The sequence below is a fragment of the Marmota monax genome, unplaced genomic scaffold (genome assembly GCF_021218885.2).
Source record: "Marmota monax isolate L192 unplaced genomic scaffold, Marmota_monax_Labrador192_F-V1.1 WCK01_AAM20220418_F8-fsc00092, whole genome shotgun sequence".
Lineage (NCBI taxonomy): Eukaryota > Metazoa > Chordata > Mammalia > Rodentia > Sciuridae > Marmota > Marmota monax.
The window spans coordinates 2,496,647-2,513,079 of record NW_026692583.1 but is presented as its reverse complement, the minus strand read 5'-3'; the positions used below and the strand labels follow the sequence as shown (position 1 = coordinate 2,513,079).

The window sequence follows — 16,433 nt, the reverse complement described above, 5'->3', positions numbered from 1 at the left end:
ATTTGCAAAAGTAGTATAAAACCATTTACATTTTCACCCAGTCATCGATTATTTGTTTTCCTGCATTTATTTTGTTGTTCAATTGTGTACAAATATATATTCATATATATAATATTTTTTCTGATGCATGAAAATAAGTCTTCTCTCTTGTGTACTTCCTAAGGATATTATATAACCACAGTACAAGCACTGAAATCTACAAATTTAACATCAACAATATTTCTCCAGCAGTCCCAAGATATTGTTTATAGCTTTTTTTTTCAGGGGAGGGACACAGGATCCAATCAATAAATACACATTGTACATTCTTGCATCTCTGTATTTTTCTTTAGGCAATCATCCAGGTAATCCCATCTCTCTCTCTCTCTCTCTCTCTCTCTCTCTCTCTCTCTCTCTCTGTGTGTGTGTGTGTGTGTGTGTGTATTTCACAACATTGACCTTTATTTTGAAAAAAAAAAAAAAAAGTACCCTTGCTTTGCATTTGTCTGTGTGTTTTTCCATGACTAGATTCAGGCCAAACATGTTCGAATACTTCATAGGTGATGTGTCTTGCTCCGTGCAGAATATTAGGGACACATGTGAAGATGTACATTTGGTTACTTTTTTTTTTATGTCACTGTTTAAAATGTTAGTTTATTTAAAAGAGAGGACTGAAGAACATATAGGAGGACTAGTGTAGAGTTCTATTTCTTTTGCAAACTGTTGGTTGCACCTGTTAAGTCTGTTTGGTTCAGCTGGATTGGAACGCGGGCTTCCCGTTTTGCTAGTTGGACAAGTGGGTTATTGCGATGGTCTCTTGAGCTGTCAAGTGGGGATAATAATGCTCCTGGCTTCATGGGGTTGGTGAATTGATACATTTTGGACACTGATTTCAGAACAATATCTTGGCATAACGTAAGTATTTGATAAATAATTATTATCCCCCCCCAACCACCCCGTGCTGGAGCAAGCTAGGCAAGTCTCTACCCTTGATCTATGCCCCCAGCTCCTCATGGCTAGTATTTTTACAATTTATAGAGGACGTAATACCTACTGCACAGACCTTCACCACTCCAGACCTAGGACAGCATGTGCAGATAGGAAGCGTTCAGAATAATTGTTGGCAGGACAACCCTGTGATATAGAGTGCTATCGACGCACTATACCGTTTTACAGTGAGGAAACTGAGGCTTAGAGGGGCGAGGTAGTTTAACCTAAGGTCACACAGATCACTGTAAGTGTCAAGAGAGTGGATTTGAACTTGCTTGAGGGGTGGGGAAAAACCTGGATGTATTTTGTAAATCCTTAAGGGCTCTGAAGACATGAAAAATTGAATTGGAGCGCCAGGGCAGAGTTCTGTGGCACATACATACAGCAGGCGCTCAAAAATGTTTGTTGCATGAATGACAAACGAAAATGAGACACCTGATGTGAGCTCACCTCCAATGCCTGCGCGCATTTCTTCAGAGCTGCACCAGAACCCAGGCCTCCACGTGTTAGGGCTAAGACCATAGGTTCATAGTGGGTGTGGCTTCTGATAGCCCCGCCCGTCGCCTCTTCCGGCGTTCTCTGATGGCCGAAGAGATTTGACCCACGGACGGAGCCGTAGCCCTTGTCTCCTCCGGGGTCCGTAACCCGGAAGCTGGGAGTCCTGGATCCTTGACAGTGGCCCGCGTTGTCGGATAGGGACGCAGGGCAGAGTGGAGGCTCGTCGGGGCCCGAGCGGCGACTGTCAGCGACATCCACGAGCTGATGCGTCACAAGGAGGAGACCGAGGCGCAGATCAAGGCCAATCACGAAGTGCTGGAGGGCGTGAGTGGGGGCTCGGAGTGCGGCGGGCTTGGGCCTGGGAGGGCCGGGGGCCGGGGGCCGGGAGGTCGGGAGGCCGGAGCCCCGCTCGGGCGCTGGCCGTGGGTCTTCCGCCCCCGGGGCGGCCCGTGGGCAGCAGGCAGTGCGGGCACCGGCAACCCTTGTTGCAAACAGGAAAGAAAAGGCAGGAAGAGGTGGGGAGGTCCAGCGCCAGCAGCACCCCCTCTCCAGGATCTTTCCTGCAAGTCCCGCCTCCTGCCCATTGTGTCAACTTCTCCTTCCCCTCATAGGCCCTTCTGCCCATCAGGAAAGCTGGGGAACAAGCGCCACCGAAGGCGCATCACTGTCCTGAAAGAAATCTTTTTTGCATTCATTTGCTTTTAGCTAAGGGACTGGGAGAGAGCAGAGGCTGGGTGCTGGTTTTCTGTTTCTGTTGTAACAAATGCCCACGGACTTCCTGCCTTAAAACCCATATACATTGAGCCTACTGTTCTGGAGGTGAGAATTGCAGATGGGTCTCACTGGACTAAACTTAGGGTGACTGCAGGGCTGGCTCCCTGTGGAAGTTCAGGGAAGGTTCCATTTCCTTGCCTCTTCCGGCATCGGGAGGCCACCTGTATTTCCCGTCCCCTGGACATCTCCGTCTTGAAGGCTATCGCATCTCCCCTGCCTCTGATTCTGTCTTCGCCTCTTTCTCTCACCCTCCCGAATCCTCTTTCACTTGTCAAGACCACTGTGATAAAAGGGCTATCTCCCCGACTCAGGGTCCTTAACCACGTCTACCAAGTTCCTTTTGCCATGGCAGGTCACGTCTCCAGAGATGAGGCCGTGGGCACTGTGGAGGCCATTCCTCACCCTGCCCTGGTAGGCAGCGGTTGGTCTCGACCATGGACTCTCATTACAAGGGAATTTATCATCTATGCTTTTCGCTGAAGGACTTCCATTTAATCTGTTTGAACCCTGGTTTCATCTGCAGCATGTTTTGGTATAAATTCATTCTTTTGGGAAGCCCTGGTGGGACAAGGAACCCCGGGGGTTCACAGAGCTGAATTCTGCACAGCCACATTAAGATAGTAGGGCATCTTTTAAGAGTGTCACTTGACCCTAAAGATTTTGGTAAAAGAAGAACTTCATTTGTAGATTAAAATAAATAGGAAATAGGAAGACACAGAGAAGGGGAAAGCCATGTTAATATGACCAGGCTTGAGGGAAGTTTGGGGACTCTGTCTAAACCTTTAGAGTTCCTGGGATGTGGCAGTGTGCCTCTACATTAGGAGGACTCTGGGGAGATTGCAGGGGGACTTAGCTACTGGGGACCTGCTGACTTCTTTTTCTCCAGATGATTAGTTTGATATTCTAACCATTTATTAATAGTCCCCTCTTTCCCTCTAATTTAAAATGCAGGTGACAGTGCAGGTGTGCCTAGGCCCTCTTTGCCACATACCACATTCTCACTCACGCTTAGGTCTATTCTTGGTCTTTTTTCATTTTCACTGTCCTATTGATCTATTCTTTGGGTGCCCTATGGTGCCATCTTAATGACTTTATTATACATAAGAATCTGTTGAGCAATTCTTCCTCATTGGTCTTCTTTTGAAAAACTGTTCTCACAAGTTTTTTTTTTTTTTTTTTTTTTTTTTTTTTTTAAAGTACTGGGGATTGAAAAGGGACACTTTACCAATGAACTTTATCCCCAGCCTTTTTTTTTTTTTTTAATTCTGAGACAGGTATTTGCTATGTTGCTGAGGTTGGCCTTGAACTTGAGATCCTTCTGCCTCAGTCTTCTGAGTAACTGGGATTATAGACATGTGCCACCTTGCCCAGCTCTGTGAGATATAATGTTACATTTTGTTTTGGTTCTTGGAACCACTGAGCCATATCCTTAGTCTTTAATTTTAATTTTTAAGACAGGATCTGGCTAAATTGCCCAGATTGTCCTCAAACTTGCAATCCTCCTATCTCACCCTCCTGAGTTGCTTGGCTTACAGGTTTGTGCCACTGGGCCTGGCTATTGTTATTTGTTTTGTTTTGATTTTGGAGACAGGTCTCACACATTGTTTCTGTTTGTTTTGTTTTGGTACCAGAGGCTCCTGGAGGGTGACAGGCTGTGTCCCACAGATGCCAGATGCAGGTGACATTGCAGGTATGCCTAGGCCCTCTTTGAAACTCTTCAGAGGGATTTGTGTGAGCAGTTTGGCTTGACCAAAGAAGTGGAATACAGAGCTGTAGGATAAGTTGTTTTGAGGTTAAGAAACAGTTATCAAAATGCCAGTGCTATGCTGGACTAGCCTAATGGCAGGACTTGTTTGGCCTGGCTATTATTTTGAATTAGCCTTTTGTATTATAAAATCAGAGGATTTTCCCCACAAGCACTCGGTTTCCTATTTTTCTAGAAAAATCAAAGCTGGCAACAGGATGATTGGGGCTGTGAACCCTGTCAGTCTGGCTTCATAGCCTGAGCCCAGCTAATGTGGGACTGCTCTGCCCAGAGTTAAGATCCTTCATATGGGTCTGAAGAGGCTTTTACACTTAGCACTGGCTGCCTGTTGCTCCACAGGAAGACAAGCCCAGAGTTCTCTGATTGTTCCACAAAGAAGCAGAATTTGTATATGGAATAGCACAGCTTTCTTTCTTTCTTTCTTTTTTTTTTTTTGGTTTTTGTTTTTGGTAAAAGTGATTGAACCTAGGGGTGCCTAACCACTGAGCCACATCCCCAGCCCTTTTTGTATTTTAGAGACAGTGTCTCACTGAATTGCTCATGCTTTGCCAAATTGCTGGGGCCGGCTTTGAACTTGAGATCCTCCTGCCTTAGCCTCCTGAGCAGCCCAGTTGAAATAGCACAACTTATTTTCTTTTTTGTGTGTGTAATTCTGGGAATTGAACCCAGGGCCTTGTACATACAAGGCAAGCACTCTACCAACTGAGCTACATCTCCAGCCATGAAATGGCACAATTTTCTACAATGTTGTTGCAAACTTGTTTGAAACCATGCAGGCAAAATAAAGTACATCCGTGGGCCATATTTGGCCTATAAACCACCAAATTGTGGGTTATAGAATTTCCCTTTGCACAAGCTGTGGGGATAAAGGAAACTATTTTTGCATGGGCCTGGCCCTGTTCATCTTGATTCTCTCTCATGTTCTTTTCATTTTTGAATTTTATGATCCCAGAAACCTTGGTATTTTCTTAATCTGAAAACAGAATACCTCAAATTTCCCCCATAATATTAACTCGGATTATTTTCTTTACATAGAGATCCACCTGTACTAATTCTGAGGTTACTCATCCTCAGGGAGGGATGTCAAGCATTTAAAGCAAAAGGATGGGGCGTATGGTGAATGCCTGTAATTCCAGCAGCTTGGGAGGCTGAGGCAAGAGGATCACGAATTCCAAGCTGGCCTCAGCAAGGTGAGGTGCTAAGCAACTTGTAAAAAAAAAAAGTAAAAGGGGGGTGGAAGGGAGGGGCCATGGGTTAGAAATGATGGTGGAAGGTGATGATCATTATTATCTAAAGTACATGTATAAAGACATGAATTCATGTAAATATACTTTGTATACAACCAGAGATAGGAAAAATTGTGCTCTATATGTGTAACAAGAATTGTAATGCATTTTGCTGTCATATATAAATTAAAAAAATTAAAAAAAAAAAAAAAAAACACCAAAAAACGAAGCCCAGCTGGGGATGTGTTTCAGTGGTTGAATGCCCCTGAGTCCAATGCTTGGAACAACAACAACAACAACAACAACAAAAAAAAGGCAGAAGGATCGAATGTGTCCCCTGAACACCTCTCCTTTGCTGTATGATTTTTTTTGTCTGTTTTTGCTGTGCTTGGGTTTGATGGCACCCAGGGCCTTGCGCGGGCCCATTCTCGGCAAACCCTCTACTGCTGAGCTATTCCCCTAACACTGCCCCCCACCTTTTTTTTTGACGAAATATTTGCCTTTCAAGGGTTTTTAGGACCAGTTGCCTCAGTCTTTTGCAAGGGTTGCTGGTGTCTGAGTATGAAGAGCCCCTTTCTAAGGGGATTTCTTACTGGGACAAGGGCGGGTGCAGTGGCATTGGGTGGGACATTGTGGAGTGTCACGTGAGGATGCAGGGCAGAAGCTGAGTGGCTCAGATCCCTCCTACCAGTCCTGTGTCCTCTGGGTGCCCTGCAAGGATGGCGCCCTGAAAGTCCCTTCCGAAAGTCCTTTGGCTAATTCTCCCCTCTCACATATTCAGAGGTTTGGACGCCAAGTAACCAAATCCAAGACAGGCATCTTTAGAGTCATAAAGCCACCAGTCATGATGCTGCCACCTTCTGTCACACCTAGGGACTTATCTCTTGCTACTTTTTTTTTTTTTGTATGGTGCTGGGGATTGAACTCAGGGCCTTGTGCATGCAAAGCAAGCACTCTGCCTACTGAGCTGTATCCCCAGCCCTCTTGCTGCTATCTTTACCCAAGAAACGCTTTCCCCGGATTTCCCTTGGCTGCTCCCCAAAGTCACCTTCTCAGAGGGGCTTTCCCTCGATTGAATTAGTCCTCCTCCCACCTCCACTGCCTCAGACCTACTTGACTGTCTTCTAGGAAACGTTATTACCTGTACTTTCCTCTAGATTGTAGGCTCCTGGTCCCCATGTTCCAGAAATCCCCATGACCAGCGCAGTCCCACTTAGCAAAGCGCTTGCATCCCACCCCACGCTGGCTTGGGTCGCAGGGCGCAGGGATCCCCTAAGGCAGATGCCTCCGAAACGCCACGGCGCTGGCCTCCCCCTGGCCGCAAAGGGGCGCCACTGCTCCTCCCGGGCACAAACTCCTGCACCACGTAGTACTGGGTGTGCTTTACTCCTTACTCAGGAGGGCAGGAACAGATCAAGCAAGAGGGCGTGGTCGTGGGATAGGCGGAGGCGTGGGCCAGGAAGTCGGGTGGTGAGCAGGGTCTAAAGAGATGCCAGTGGGAGGGTTGAGCATATTCCAGGTTAGGGGCTTGACGTGTGGTGGGCGGGCCTACGTGCTGACCATCATCCCTTGATCTACAAATCGGTGAGGTTGCGTCGGATCGCCTGCTCATTCTCCACAGCCTTGAACAGCGAGTTGAAGTTGCCTGCTCCAAAACCCTGGAGTGGGAGACAGCAGGTGAGCTGGGGACCCAGAAAGCAGATGATGCTCCCTACAGGCCTGGATCAGGGCCTACCTGGTGGTTGTGGCGCTGAATGACTTCCAGGAAGAGTGTAGGCCTGTCCTGCATAGGTTTGGTGAAGATCTGCAGGAGGTAGCCTTTCTCGTCATAATCCATCAGGATTTGCAGCTCCTGGACGAGAGACAGGGAGCTCCATTAGCAGAAAAACTAGCCTGCCTTCTAGCCTGGCACGGTGGGAGAAAGTCCAGGGGACCTCTGTGCCCCCAGCACCAAGAAAAAATATTTTTCCAGCAATTCCTGGCCCCCCCAAATATATCCCCAAACTGTTGTGTTACCACCCTTCTGCTGCAGCCCTTGCTAAGTAATCATCCAGCCTGGCCTGCTGCTGGGTTTGCCTCCTTACACTCCATTCTCCCTGCAGTCCTCAGATTAGATTGTTTCACTCATCTGTTTAAAATGAGGCCTTGGCTTCAGTCTCCACTACCCCTTCCCAAAACCAAAAACCCTCCTGTGGAAATGGGAACCCTTGCCTATTGCTGCTGTGAATGTAAAATGGTACACCCACTTTGGAAGAGAGCCTGACTCTTTCTCAAAAGGTTAAACATAAAGTTAGCCTGTGACCCAGCAGTGCCACTCCCAGGCACATACTGAAGGGAAATGAGAACATACATCCACACAATACCTTGCACATGAGTGTTCATAGCAGAGTCATTCCTAATTGCCACAAAATAAAATTATATTATTCTCTTATGTACATATGTGAATATGTAAGCTTGAATTGCATTATTTTTAATTTTATTTTTTAGATGTTGATGGACCTTTATTTTATTCATTTATTTATATATAGTGCTGAGAATCAAACCCAGGGCCTCATACATGCTAGGCATGTGCTCTACCTACTGAACCACAACTCCAGCCCCATTAATTGCATATGTATAATTATAATGTGCCAATAAAAAATCATGGATTGAACTACCTAATTTGTGAAAATAAAAATAATAATAGCCCCAAGTTAGAAATAACCCAAATATCCACCAACTGATGAATGGATAAGCAAAATGTGATCCATCAATACAATGGGATACTATTCAATGAAAAAAAGGAATGAAGTAGAGCTGGGGGTGTAGCTTAGTATGCTTGAGGTCCTGGGGTCAATGCTCAGCACTATACACTCAAAAAGGAATGAAGTACTGACATAGGCTAAAAGTAGATGAACCTTGAAAACATTATGCAAGTGAAAAAGAAAACCAGTCATGCTGGGCACCCTAGTGCAGCTTCTTGGGAGACTGAAACAGGAGGATCACAAGTTCAAAGCTAGCCACAGCGACTTACAGTGACTTTGTCTCAAAAGATAAAAAAGGCTGGGGATGTGGCTCAATGGTTCATTCCCTGGAATCAAAACAAACAAACCCTAGTCATAACAGACCCCATGCTGTATCATTTTATTTATGTGAAATTCCAGACTAGGCATTTCTGTAAGACCAAAGGTAGTTTAATGGTTGCCAAGGGTTACGGTGGAATGGGAGGAAGGAAGTGGAGGGGTTGGGAGGTAATGACTAAGAGGATCAAGGTTTCTTTCCAGGGTGTTGAAGATATTCTAAAATTGATGTTGATTTTGATTTTAGCAAATAGCTAGAGATAACCATTTAATATGAGTTCTGTGCCAATTAGCTGTTAAAAAGTAAAGCCAAAAAACCTTCAATGCTTTGTGGCTAAAGAAGTACAAAACCCCCATCGTAAGAGCCTCCAAGTGGAACCGGCCCCCGCCTACCTGCCTTGGTACACCTCTTCTCAGATGCTGTCTCCAATCCACATGAGCCTTCCTCCTGCTCCTCAGGCACTTGGAGCTTGCTCCCACCCCATCACCTTTGCACCTGCTCTTCCCTCTGCTGGGAATGCTCTTCATAGCACTCCTCTTGGCCAGGTCCCTCTTATTATATAGCTTTCAATTAAAGTCACCTTCTCAGAAAGTTCGCCACTTCCTGTAACGTAGCCCTAGGTTGCCTGTTTTAACTTTATATGGCTCCGACACACACACACTTGTTTCTTTCTGGTTTTCCCTCTGTGTGCCTGTGTCTGCTGCAGGATGGGAGAGGCCAGATAGAACTCAGGGCTCACATTGCCTGTGGCCTAGCATCCCGCTGAGCCTCACCTCCAGCACGTCAATGCTCTCCTTCACCCGGATCTTGGCTGTCTTGAGATTCTCCCGAAGTTGCTTGTAATAGGTTGATGGTACAGTCAGGAACTCCATGCCTCTCTCTTGCAAGTTGCGAATCTGTCGCAGAGCAGGTTGAGGTCAGCCTCTGTGTTTCCAGGCTCAATGTCCCTAAGCCAGGTGGACCTCCTGGGCCACAAGGAGGCAGGATCCCTGTCTTTGCTCTCCTGAGTGCCAAGATGCAAGTGGCCTCAGCCCCTTCTGTCCTTGTCTGAATCCCATTAGAGTAGGGATCCATGACGTTCACAGAGCACCCATTATGTGCCTGTCTTTCTAGTCTTGCCTCATCCTGTCCCTGAAGCAATCCTGCTCTGTGCATTTCATAGCTGGGAAATTGAGGCATGGAGAGATTTAAGTATCTGTTCTCAGCAGAGAAGCCAGAGTGGATTTTATTCAAACACAGGCCAAATCATGCCACTCAGTGCTTACCTCGGGGTGGTGCCTCATCTCAGAGTCCAATTCCAGGTTCTTGCCAGGCCCTCACCAGCTGCCCCCACTTCCACCTTAGACTCCATCTCCCACCTCTCTTTCCCTTGCTCATTCTGTTCCAGTCACACTGATGATCTCCTTGCTGTTCCTGCAACCTTCCTGGAAGATGTCCATCTCAGGGCCTTTGCCTGGGCCATCCCTCCTGCCCGGGGTCCTTCTTAGAGATTTCCACGGGCTTCTGTCCTTCCAACCCTTTGAATTCTCAAAAGTCTCCTTCCCCATGTGACCTTCCTTCACCCACTTTAAAGGTGAAAAGCCCCCACCCTTGCTCCCCCATATCCCACCTGTTCTTCCAGACCTCTCACACCACCTATTTATTTAATTTGCTTTTTTTCTCCATAAGAGCAGAAACTGTTACTAATGTGTCCCACATATCTAAAATAGCACCTAGCACATGGCAGGGCCCCAACAGACATGATACAAATGAAGTTCCACAGAATTGGATGGGACAGTACAGGCTCTTCCCCTTAAGGCCTAGGCAGGACTAGCCTCCCAAAGGTCTGGAGCCACAGACACAGGGTGCTTGATTTGGAGGAAAGGACAAGTCAGATCTTATAGAATAATATCCTCATTTTCGAGGTGAGGCAGCAGAAGCCCAGGAAGGCTGCTGAGTGCCCCAGAGACAATGGCAAGGGACTTGCAGATCTGGGAGAAGGATGCAGTCTTCCTTATCCTCTGGCATCTGCCACTTTAAAGCCCAGAATGTTCTAGAGACTCCAAACTCTTCTGAGTGAGGTGGGTAGGGATTACTTGCACAGGTGTGGGGAGCCACTTTGAATGACCACACCTTCCAGTCCTAAAGCATGTGGCTCTGACCAATCACTACATTTCATAGTGTCTTGGGCCTTGTCCCAGCTCAGATAGCAAGGCCGGTCTTCAGGTGTAGGCATACTGCTGAGGTTGAGTTATACTCACCTGCCCCCTTGTAATTCTACACTTTCTGATCTTTTGGGGGTGGAACTTTCTAAGAACAGTGCTCCCCCAAATAAAAGCTCACTTCCCAATGTGCTCTCTCTCTCTCTCTCATCAGCCTCTCCTGACTTTCTCTTGCTCTCCCTTCTGGAGCCTGAGGCCCATAGCCTGGGGAAGCCATCCTGAAGCTTGTGTAAATGTAAATTGTGTCTGTGTTTTATTTTGCTTCACCACAAATTTACACACACAAACCTAGGTCAGCTGCCCATGCTGGACGGGGGTGGCAGTAGGACTTGCAGGAACCAGGCAGGGAACCCTGTCAGCCCTCTAGGCTGGAGAAGGGGACTCCAGACTGCCACTGTCCCCTCCCTTCCCATTCTGCAGAAACCATCCCTGGAGCCGAAGGGAGGGGGCTTAAGACCAGGGATGGTGTTCTCACCGCTGTGATGATGTCCTGGGTCTCGAGACCAACATGCTGGACTCCAGCTCCCCCATTATAGTCCACATATTCCTGGGAAAGACAAACAGGAGGCCACTGTCATTGCTTCCGTTCCCCACACCCCTGCCCTGCCCTGCCGGAGGCCTCAAGCCTCTTCCCTCCTCTCTCCTTCCCCAGCCAGGCAGGGCCGCACCTGGATCTGGGATTTCTTCCTGCCCATTGCGGGCTCATTAATGGCTATCTTGATGGTCTCCTCATAGTTGGTCACCACAATGGAGCGCAGAGAGCTGTACTCTGTGTGCACTTGTGTGTCATCCGCAGACCAGAAGCGGTGGAACTGTAGGTTCTTCAGGTACCTGCAGGTGGCAGGCAGGACACATCTGCTCTGAGTTCTGGCCTGGGACTGGCTTCCCCTGCTCCCACTTCCACCCTCCAGAACATGTCCCCAAGGGGGCTCCAGAAGGGAGATGAGAATCACATCATACATGCTGTAGGTCTTTACCCTTGTTGTGACAGTTTTTCTCAAGGTGGAAATAAAGTGTCTCATATCAGAAGCCACATAGGAGGCCATGCTCAGGCAGGGGGACTGGGTGGTGCAGGGGGCTCCTGTGCCTCCTGCTGGCCTTTAACTGCTAGTGCAATGGTATTAGGGAACCTTGAGAGGTGATTAGGTCACCCAGGGCTCTGCCTCATGAGTATGTTAATGTTATGGTCAGAGCCAGTCAGTTCCCATGATTGGGTTTGTTCTAAAGGGAGTTCAGGCCTCTGCTCTCTGCTCTAGTCTGTCCCCACTTCCCACAGTGGGAGGCCAGCAGGCAGCAGACCAAGTCAGGTAGAGGCATCTGTCCCCCATGCTGACTGGAAGGGACACCCCTGCAGTTCCTCATGGGGGAGATGTGGATTGCAGTAGGCCCTGATCCTCTCATTCTTCAGGGAACAATGTATGGGGAATAAATGGAGGGCTGGCCCCAGGTTCATCTCCCACCCACCTGTGCTCCTTTCCACCTGGTACAAGGACTAGGGTGAGGGCCCTTGTGGGGGAGGGACAGGGCTCACCATTCTGAGGCAGACAACATCTCCTGATCAGGCTGATTTCCTACAACGTGATCAATGATCTCGAGACCACACTTGGGCCTAGGAAAAGGACAGCACTGAGGGGCATTGAGAAGGCTGCCCCCCAAATATCAGCACCCCACATAATAGCCACATCCCCCACCTCTGCAGCTCTTACAGGGGGCCAAAGCGCTTAATTAATTCATTAGTGCAAACCCGACTTTATAGATGAAGACCCAGGGCCATCGAAAACTGCAGCGCCCTGGCCAAGGTCCACTGGTTGAGGAGGGAGGAGGCTGGGATGGGACCTGGGGCCCTCAGGTGTTTGGGCCATGTGCTCTGTGCTCTAAGAGGGCTCCAGCAGCTACCAGGAGCTCGGTCCCATCACAGAAGCCCAGTCCACATGGAGGAGGGGGATAGGCTCTCCACCAGCCTCAGGGCTCTCCACCCGACTCCTGCAGCATGGGCACTCACAGCTTGGGAAGCAGGGAGTCCTTGAGCAGGGGGGCCTCGAATCCAGGCAGGAACCGGCCGGTGTAGTTCATCTTCTCTACCAGAGTGTGTGTGGTGTCCCCAAACTAGGGGAGGGAAACAGACTGGCTCAGCCCCAGGACCCCACCCACCATGGCTGGGTCTTTTCTGCCCCAACCCAGCCCTGAGTTCCTAAGACGACATGTGATCTTGGGAAAGTCACTTCCCCTGACTGACATGTATTGCCATCTGTCATTCTCTTAGGAGTTTCACCATCGCAGTCTACCTGCCTCAGGGGACCAGAAGCCCTGTGAGGACAGGGATGCTGTTTTGCCCATTATGGTGTCTCTTGCTCCTAGGCAGTGCCTGGCGCATAGCAGATGCTCAGTGAAACTGTGTTGATGATGATAACCATGGAGGCATCGGCTCTAATCATGCTGAAGGGTGATCAATGGGATTAATGCCTGATGTGATCTTGAGGAGGTGGGACCTCGGGCCGTCTCTGTCCTACAGCAACAAGGGCTGCAGAATCAGTCATCTCTGCTAAGTGCCTACGGTGTGCCAGGCTCTGCTCTTCTAAGTGTTCTACGCCAATGGTCACACTCGGCACACACAATGGCCCTGATTAGGGTTCCAGCTGAAGGATCCGAGGCACAGAATGGTTCATTAGTGTGCCCCAGGTCACACAGGAGTCCAGTTCCACCTTATTTAAACTGAGTTGCAGAGAGGGAAGTAGGTCTCACAGCTAGTGTGGAGTATGGCTTCCCAGGCCCACCCTTCTCTCCTTTTGAACAAGTCCCTGCACAAAGCTGATGCCCCGCAAGCTGTCACCTCCCACTGGGGGGGCCAGGGGAACCTGGGAAGGGTGGCTGGTGGCCCCTGCCACCTCTGCACTCTGGCCAGGCATTTTGAGAGGTCAGATCCCAGGGGAAGCCCATGTTCTGAGGCCCATGAGTGGGATGGTGTAATGGGGTGAATTAGGAGCATCCTGGCATCTCAGTGGGTTCTGGCAGCAGGAGGGGCAGGGACATCAAAGGGAACTCACCGTCTGCAGCACAGCAAACTTCACCTTCCCAAACTTGTCTTCCTCCACCCAGGGCTCCCGCACTATCTTGGCCCCCTGTTCTCGGGCTTTCTGCAGGGACATGGAGCAGGGGAAGGCAGTGAGGGCTGGGGTCCCCGAGTCCTGGCCTGCTGCTCTGGCTGGGTTGGTTTCTATGTGGTTCAGAAATGGCAATGTCACCTGTCTCCCCCACCAAAGTGTGACTCATCCCCGTTGAGCAAGAAGGGAAACTGAGGCCCAGGCTCAGAGTTGGGGCTTGGGAGACAAGGCGGTGTGTGTGTCTGCTTCTCCTAACTCACTCTGTGGCCCTCCTCCCCCTCCAGTCCTCAGCATCCCTCCCTGTACAAAGAGTGGAGGATAAGAAGAATGGGGGTAGACATTTCTAAAGTGACCTCTGTGTGTCGGGCCCTGTGCCAGGAGCCCTGCATGCCAAGTCTGTGCCTTAATTTAGCAAGCCCTTGCTTACTGCAGGCCAATGCGACACCCAGGCCAGGCTTGTTCTGGGGATGCACTCGGCAGTCCTCACAGCAGCCCTGTCTGCCTTCTAAAGCGAGGAACACGAACTCACCCAGACCCAGTCATGCTAGCTCTGAAATCTACTCTGAACCTCCAATCCATCTTTTTTTTTTTTTTTCTCCTTCAGTGCTGGGGATTGAACCCAGGGCCTCACCATTCTTTAGGACTGCATTTGGTTCAGAGTCATAGTCCAGAAATTGTAATTTCCACTCTCCCCCCATCTCTCTCTCTCTCTCTCTCTCTCTCTCTCTCTCTCTCTCTCTCTCTCTCTCTCTCTCTCTCTCTGGTACCCATGTTTGAAACCCAGGGGCACTTAATCATTGAGCCATATCCCCAGCCCTTTCTAGTGTTACTTTAAGGCAGGTTCTCCCTAAGTTGCTTAGAGCATCACTAAGTTGCTGACTCTGCCCTTGAACTTTTGATCCTCTTGCCTCAGTCTCCTGAGCTACTAGATTACAGGCATGTGCCACCATGTCTGGCTCCAATTCTTCTTTTAAAACTCAGTGAGGTACAGGCTATGATTATCCCCATTTTCCATGTGTGGGAACATGAAAGCGAGGACACACAGTAAGGGCCAGGCTTCTGTCACTAGGACTTAGATATGTCATACCAACATCCAGCCCTGACTGACAGGGTCCCTGTGCCCACGGAGAGCCAGATACGCCTAAGGCCTCTTCCCAGGCCAGCCCAGGTGCATTCTCTCTCTCTCTCTCTCTCTCTCTCTTTTTTTTAATATTTATTCTTAAGTTTTAGGTAAACACAATATCTTCATTTTACATTTATGTGGTGCTGAGGATCGAACCCAGTGCCTCGTGCATGCTAGGCGAGCACTCTACCACTGAGCCACAACACCAGCCCCCCAGGTGCATTCTCACCTGTACAGTGTAGTCACAGTCTTCCACCTCGAAAGCCACGTCCTTCACGCCATCCCCGTGTTTCACCAGGTGGTCGCCCATCTCTGTGGTCGGCAGGGAGCGCTGGCACTGGAGTTCAAGGCCCCTGGACAGGCTCTCAGCCTTCTGGGCTCAGCCCCCCTCGTGCCCTTCCCAGGCCCTGCCCTCTGACCCCTGGCCCCTCCAACAGCCCTGCTGCCACCCCGGGGCCCCTCACCTTTGTTCCAGGGGTTGAGTGCAGAGGAGAAGACAAACACAATCTACCATGGTGGAGAAGGGGGTGTGACCGGTGGCTCAGGGGAGCGTTGGTAGGTGCACCTCCCCTCCGTCCTGCTCACCCCTGGTGGAGCAGGGGGCAGCCATGCAGGACTCCTGAATCCCGGCTTCTAGCTCCTTCTCTGCCTTGCCTCTCCCCCGTCCTGAGGGCTGGGGACTTTCTCCCGTGCCACCCCTGGGACCCATGATCAGCTGTTGGGTCCCCTGGGAGAGAACTCCCAGAACCCCATGGGCCACAACTCTGCTGAAACTTCCTACACCTATGGCCTTGGCTTGCTGAACTTGTGGGGCCAGCACTGGACGAGGCTGAGGAGACCCGCCTGGGAAGGTCCCTGTTGCAAAGGTGCCGACCACGTTAGAGCCCCCAAGAGAGCCCTGAGAGCAAGGGGTCCCTGGGGTGTGGACGTACCTTTCCTTGCTTGACCACATGGCTGACCACCTCCCGGGAGCCCGTCTCCAGGCCCCTGTAGGCTAGTGGCTCAAAGCCCATCTTGCTGCAGTAGAAGGAGGCAGCCTAAAGACAGAGAGGTGACAGTGTTTGTGAGGGTGGAGAACCTGCCTGGGGCCCAGATGAGAGTCCCTGTCCCCTGCCTGCCCTCTTGCTCAGAAGCAGAGACTGCACTGGGGAAAAGGCTGCTCTTGGGTACATTGTGCCCTCCCAGAAGTTTCCAGCTGGGGTTCAAAGTGTTGGATCCCTACTGGGCCCCCATTTCCCCATTCCAGGATTCAATCCCAGACCAGCTGGGGGCCTGCCCTGTCCAGGGGACCCTCTTGCCTGTCCTCTGCCCACTCCAACACCTTGCCCTGGTTTATACCTGCTTGGCGTTTCCAACCCAGAAGGTCACGGAGTGGAAGTGAAGGAATCGGCCTCTCACAGGCTGCAGGAGGAGAGAAGGAGGGAGGCTGACTCAGCTCCAGCACCTAGGAGAGGCCAAACCCCACCGAGCTCTGCCTGGCCTCAGGAGACACTGCTCATTTAGAAATTGAGCCCCTGGAGTGTGCAGGAGTATTTGGGACTGGGAAGGCCCCTCAGGAGGCAGCCCAGCTTTCCCAGGAGGAACAGCCACAGCAGCAGGGATTGAGGGGAGACTTAGCCAGAGCTTCCAGATGAGATGAAGAGTTCAGCAGGTAAATGAAGAAGAGGTGACAGTTTTTCAGGAGGGTGCAAGTGAGTCCAGCCAGTCTGGGGGAGC

The 16,433-nt window shown here is 49.9% G+C and overlaps 1 protein-coding gene and 1 long non-coding RNA gene across 2 annotated transcripts in view; one reads left to right on the top strand and one right to left on the bottom strand.

The window, feature by feature from the left end:
• Positions 1 to 3,442: 3,442 nt before the first annotated feature.
• Positions 3,443 to 16,433, top strand: part of LOC124093596 (uncharacterized) — a 27,335-nt gene continuing 14,344 nt past the window's right edge. Inside the window, exon 1 of the long non-coding RNA XR_009226912.1 lies at positions 3,443 to 5,196. This is a non-coding gene — a long non-coding RNA (uncharacterized LOC124093596). The remainder of the gene's footprint in view (positions 5,197 to 16,433) is intronic.
• Positions 6,600 to 16,433, bottom strand: part of LOC124093594 (4-hydroxyphenylpyruvate dioxygenase-like) — a 10,162-nt gene continuing 328 nt past the window's right edge. The window contains exons 3-14 of the mRNA XM_046446118.2: positions 16,056 to 16,118; positions 15,650 to 15,754; positions 15,182 to 15,224; positions 14,947 to 15,029; positions 13,538 to 13,627; positions 12,496 to 12,599; positions 12,025 to 12,102; positions 11,162 to 11,324; positions 10,969 to 11,040; positions 9,066 to 9,188; positions 6,968 to 7,084; positions 6,600 to 6,890 (exon numbers count right to left, since the gene is read on the bottom strand). Coding sequence (XP_046302074.1) covers positions 6,807 to 6,890; positions 6,968 to 7,084; positions 9,066 to 9,188; positions 10,969 to 11,040; positions 11,162 to 11,324; positions 12,025 to 12,102; positions 12,496 to 12,599; positions 13,538 to 13,627; positions 14,947 to 15,029; positions 15,182 to 15,224; positions 15,650 to 15,754; positions 16,056 to 16,118 — 1,125 coding nt within the window. The 3' untranslated portion in view covers positions 6,600 to 6,806. The remainder of the gene's footprint in view (positions 6,891 to 6,967; positions 7,085 to 9,065; positions 9,189 to 10,968; positions 11,041 to 11,161; positions 11,325 to 12,024; positions 12,103 to 12,495; positions 12,600 to 13,537; positions 13,628 to 14,946; positions 15,030 to 15,181; positions 15,225 to 15,649; positions 15,755 to 16,055; positions 16,119 to 16,433) is intronic.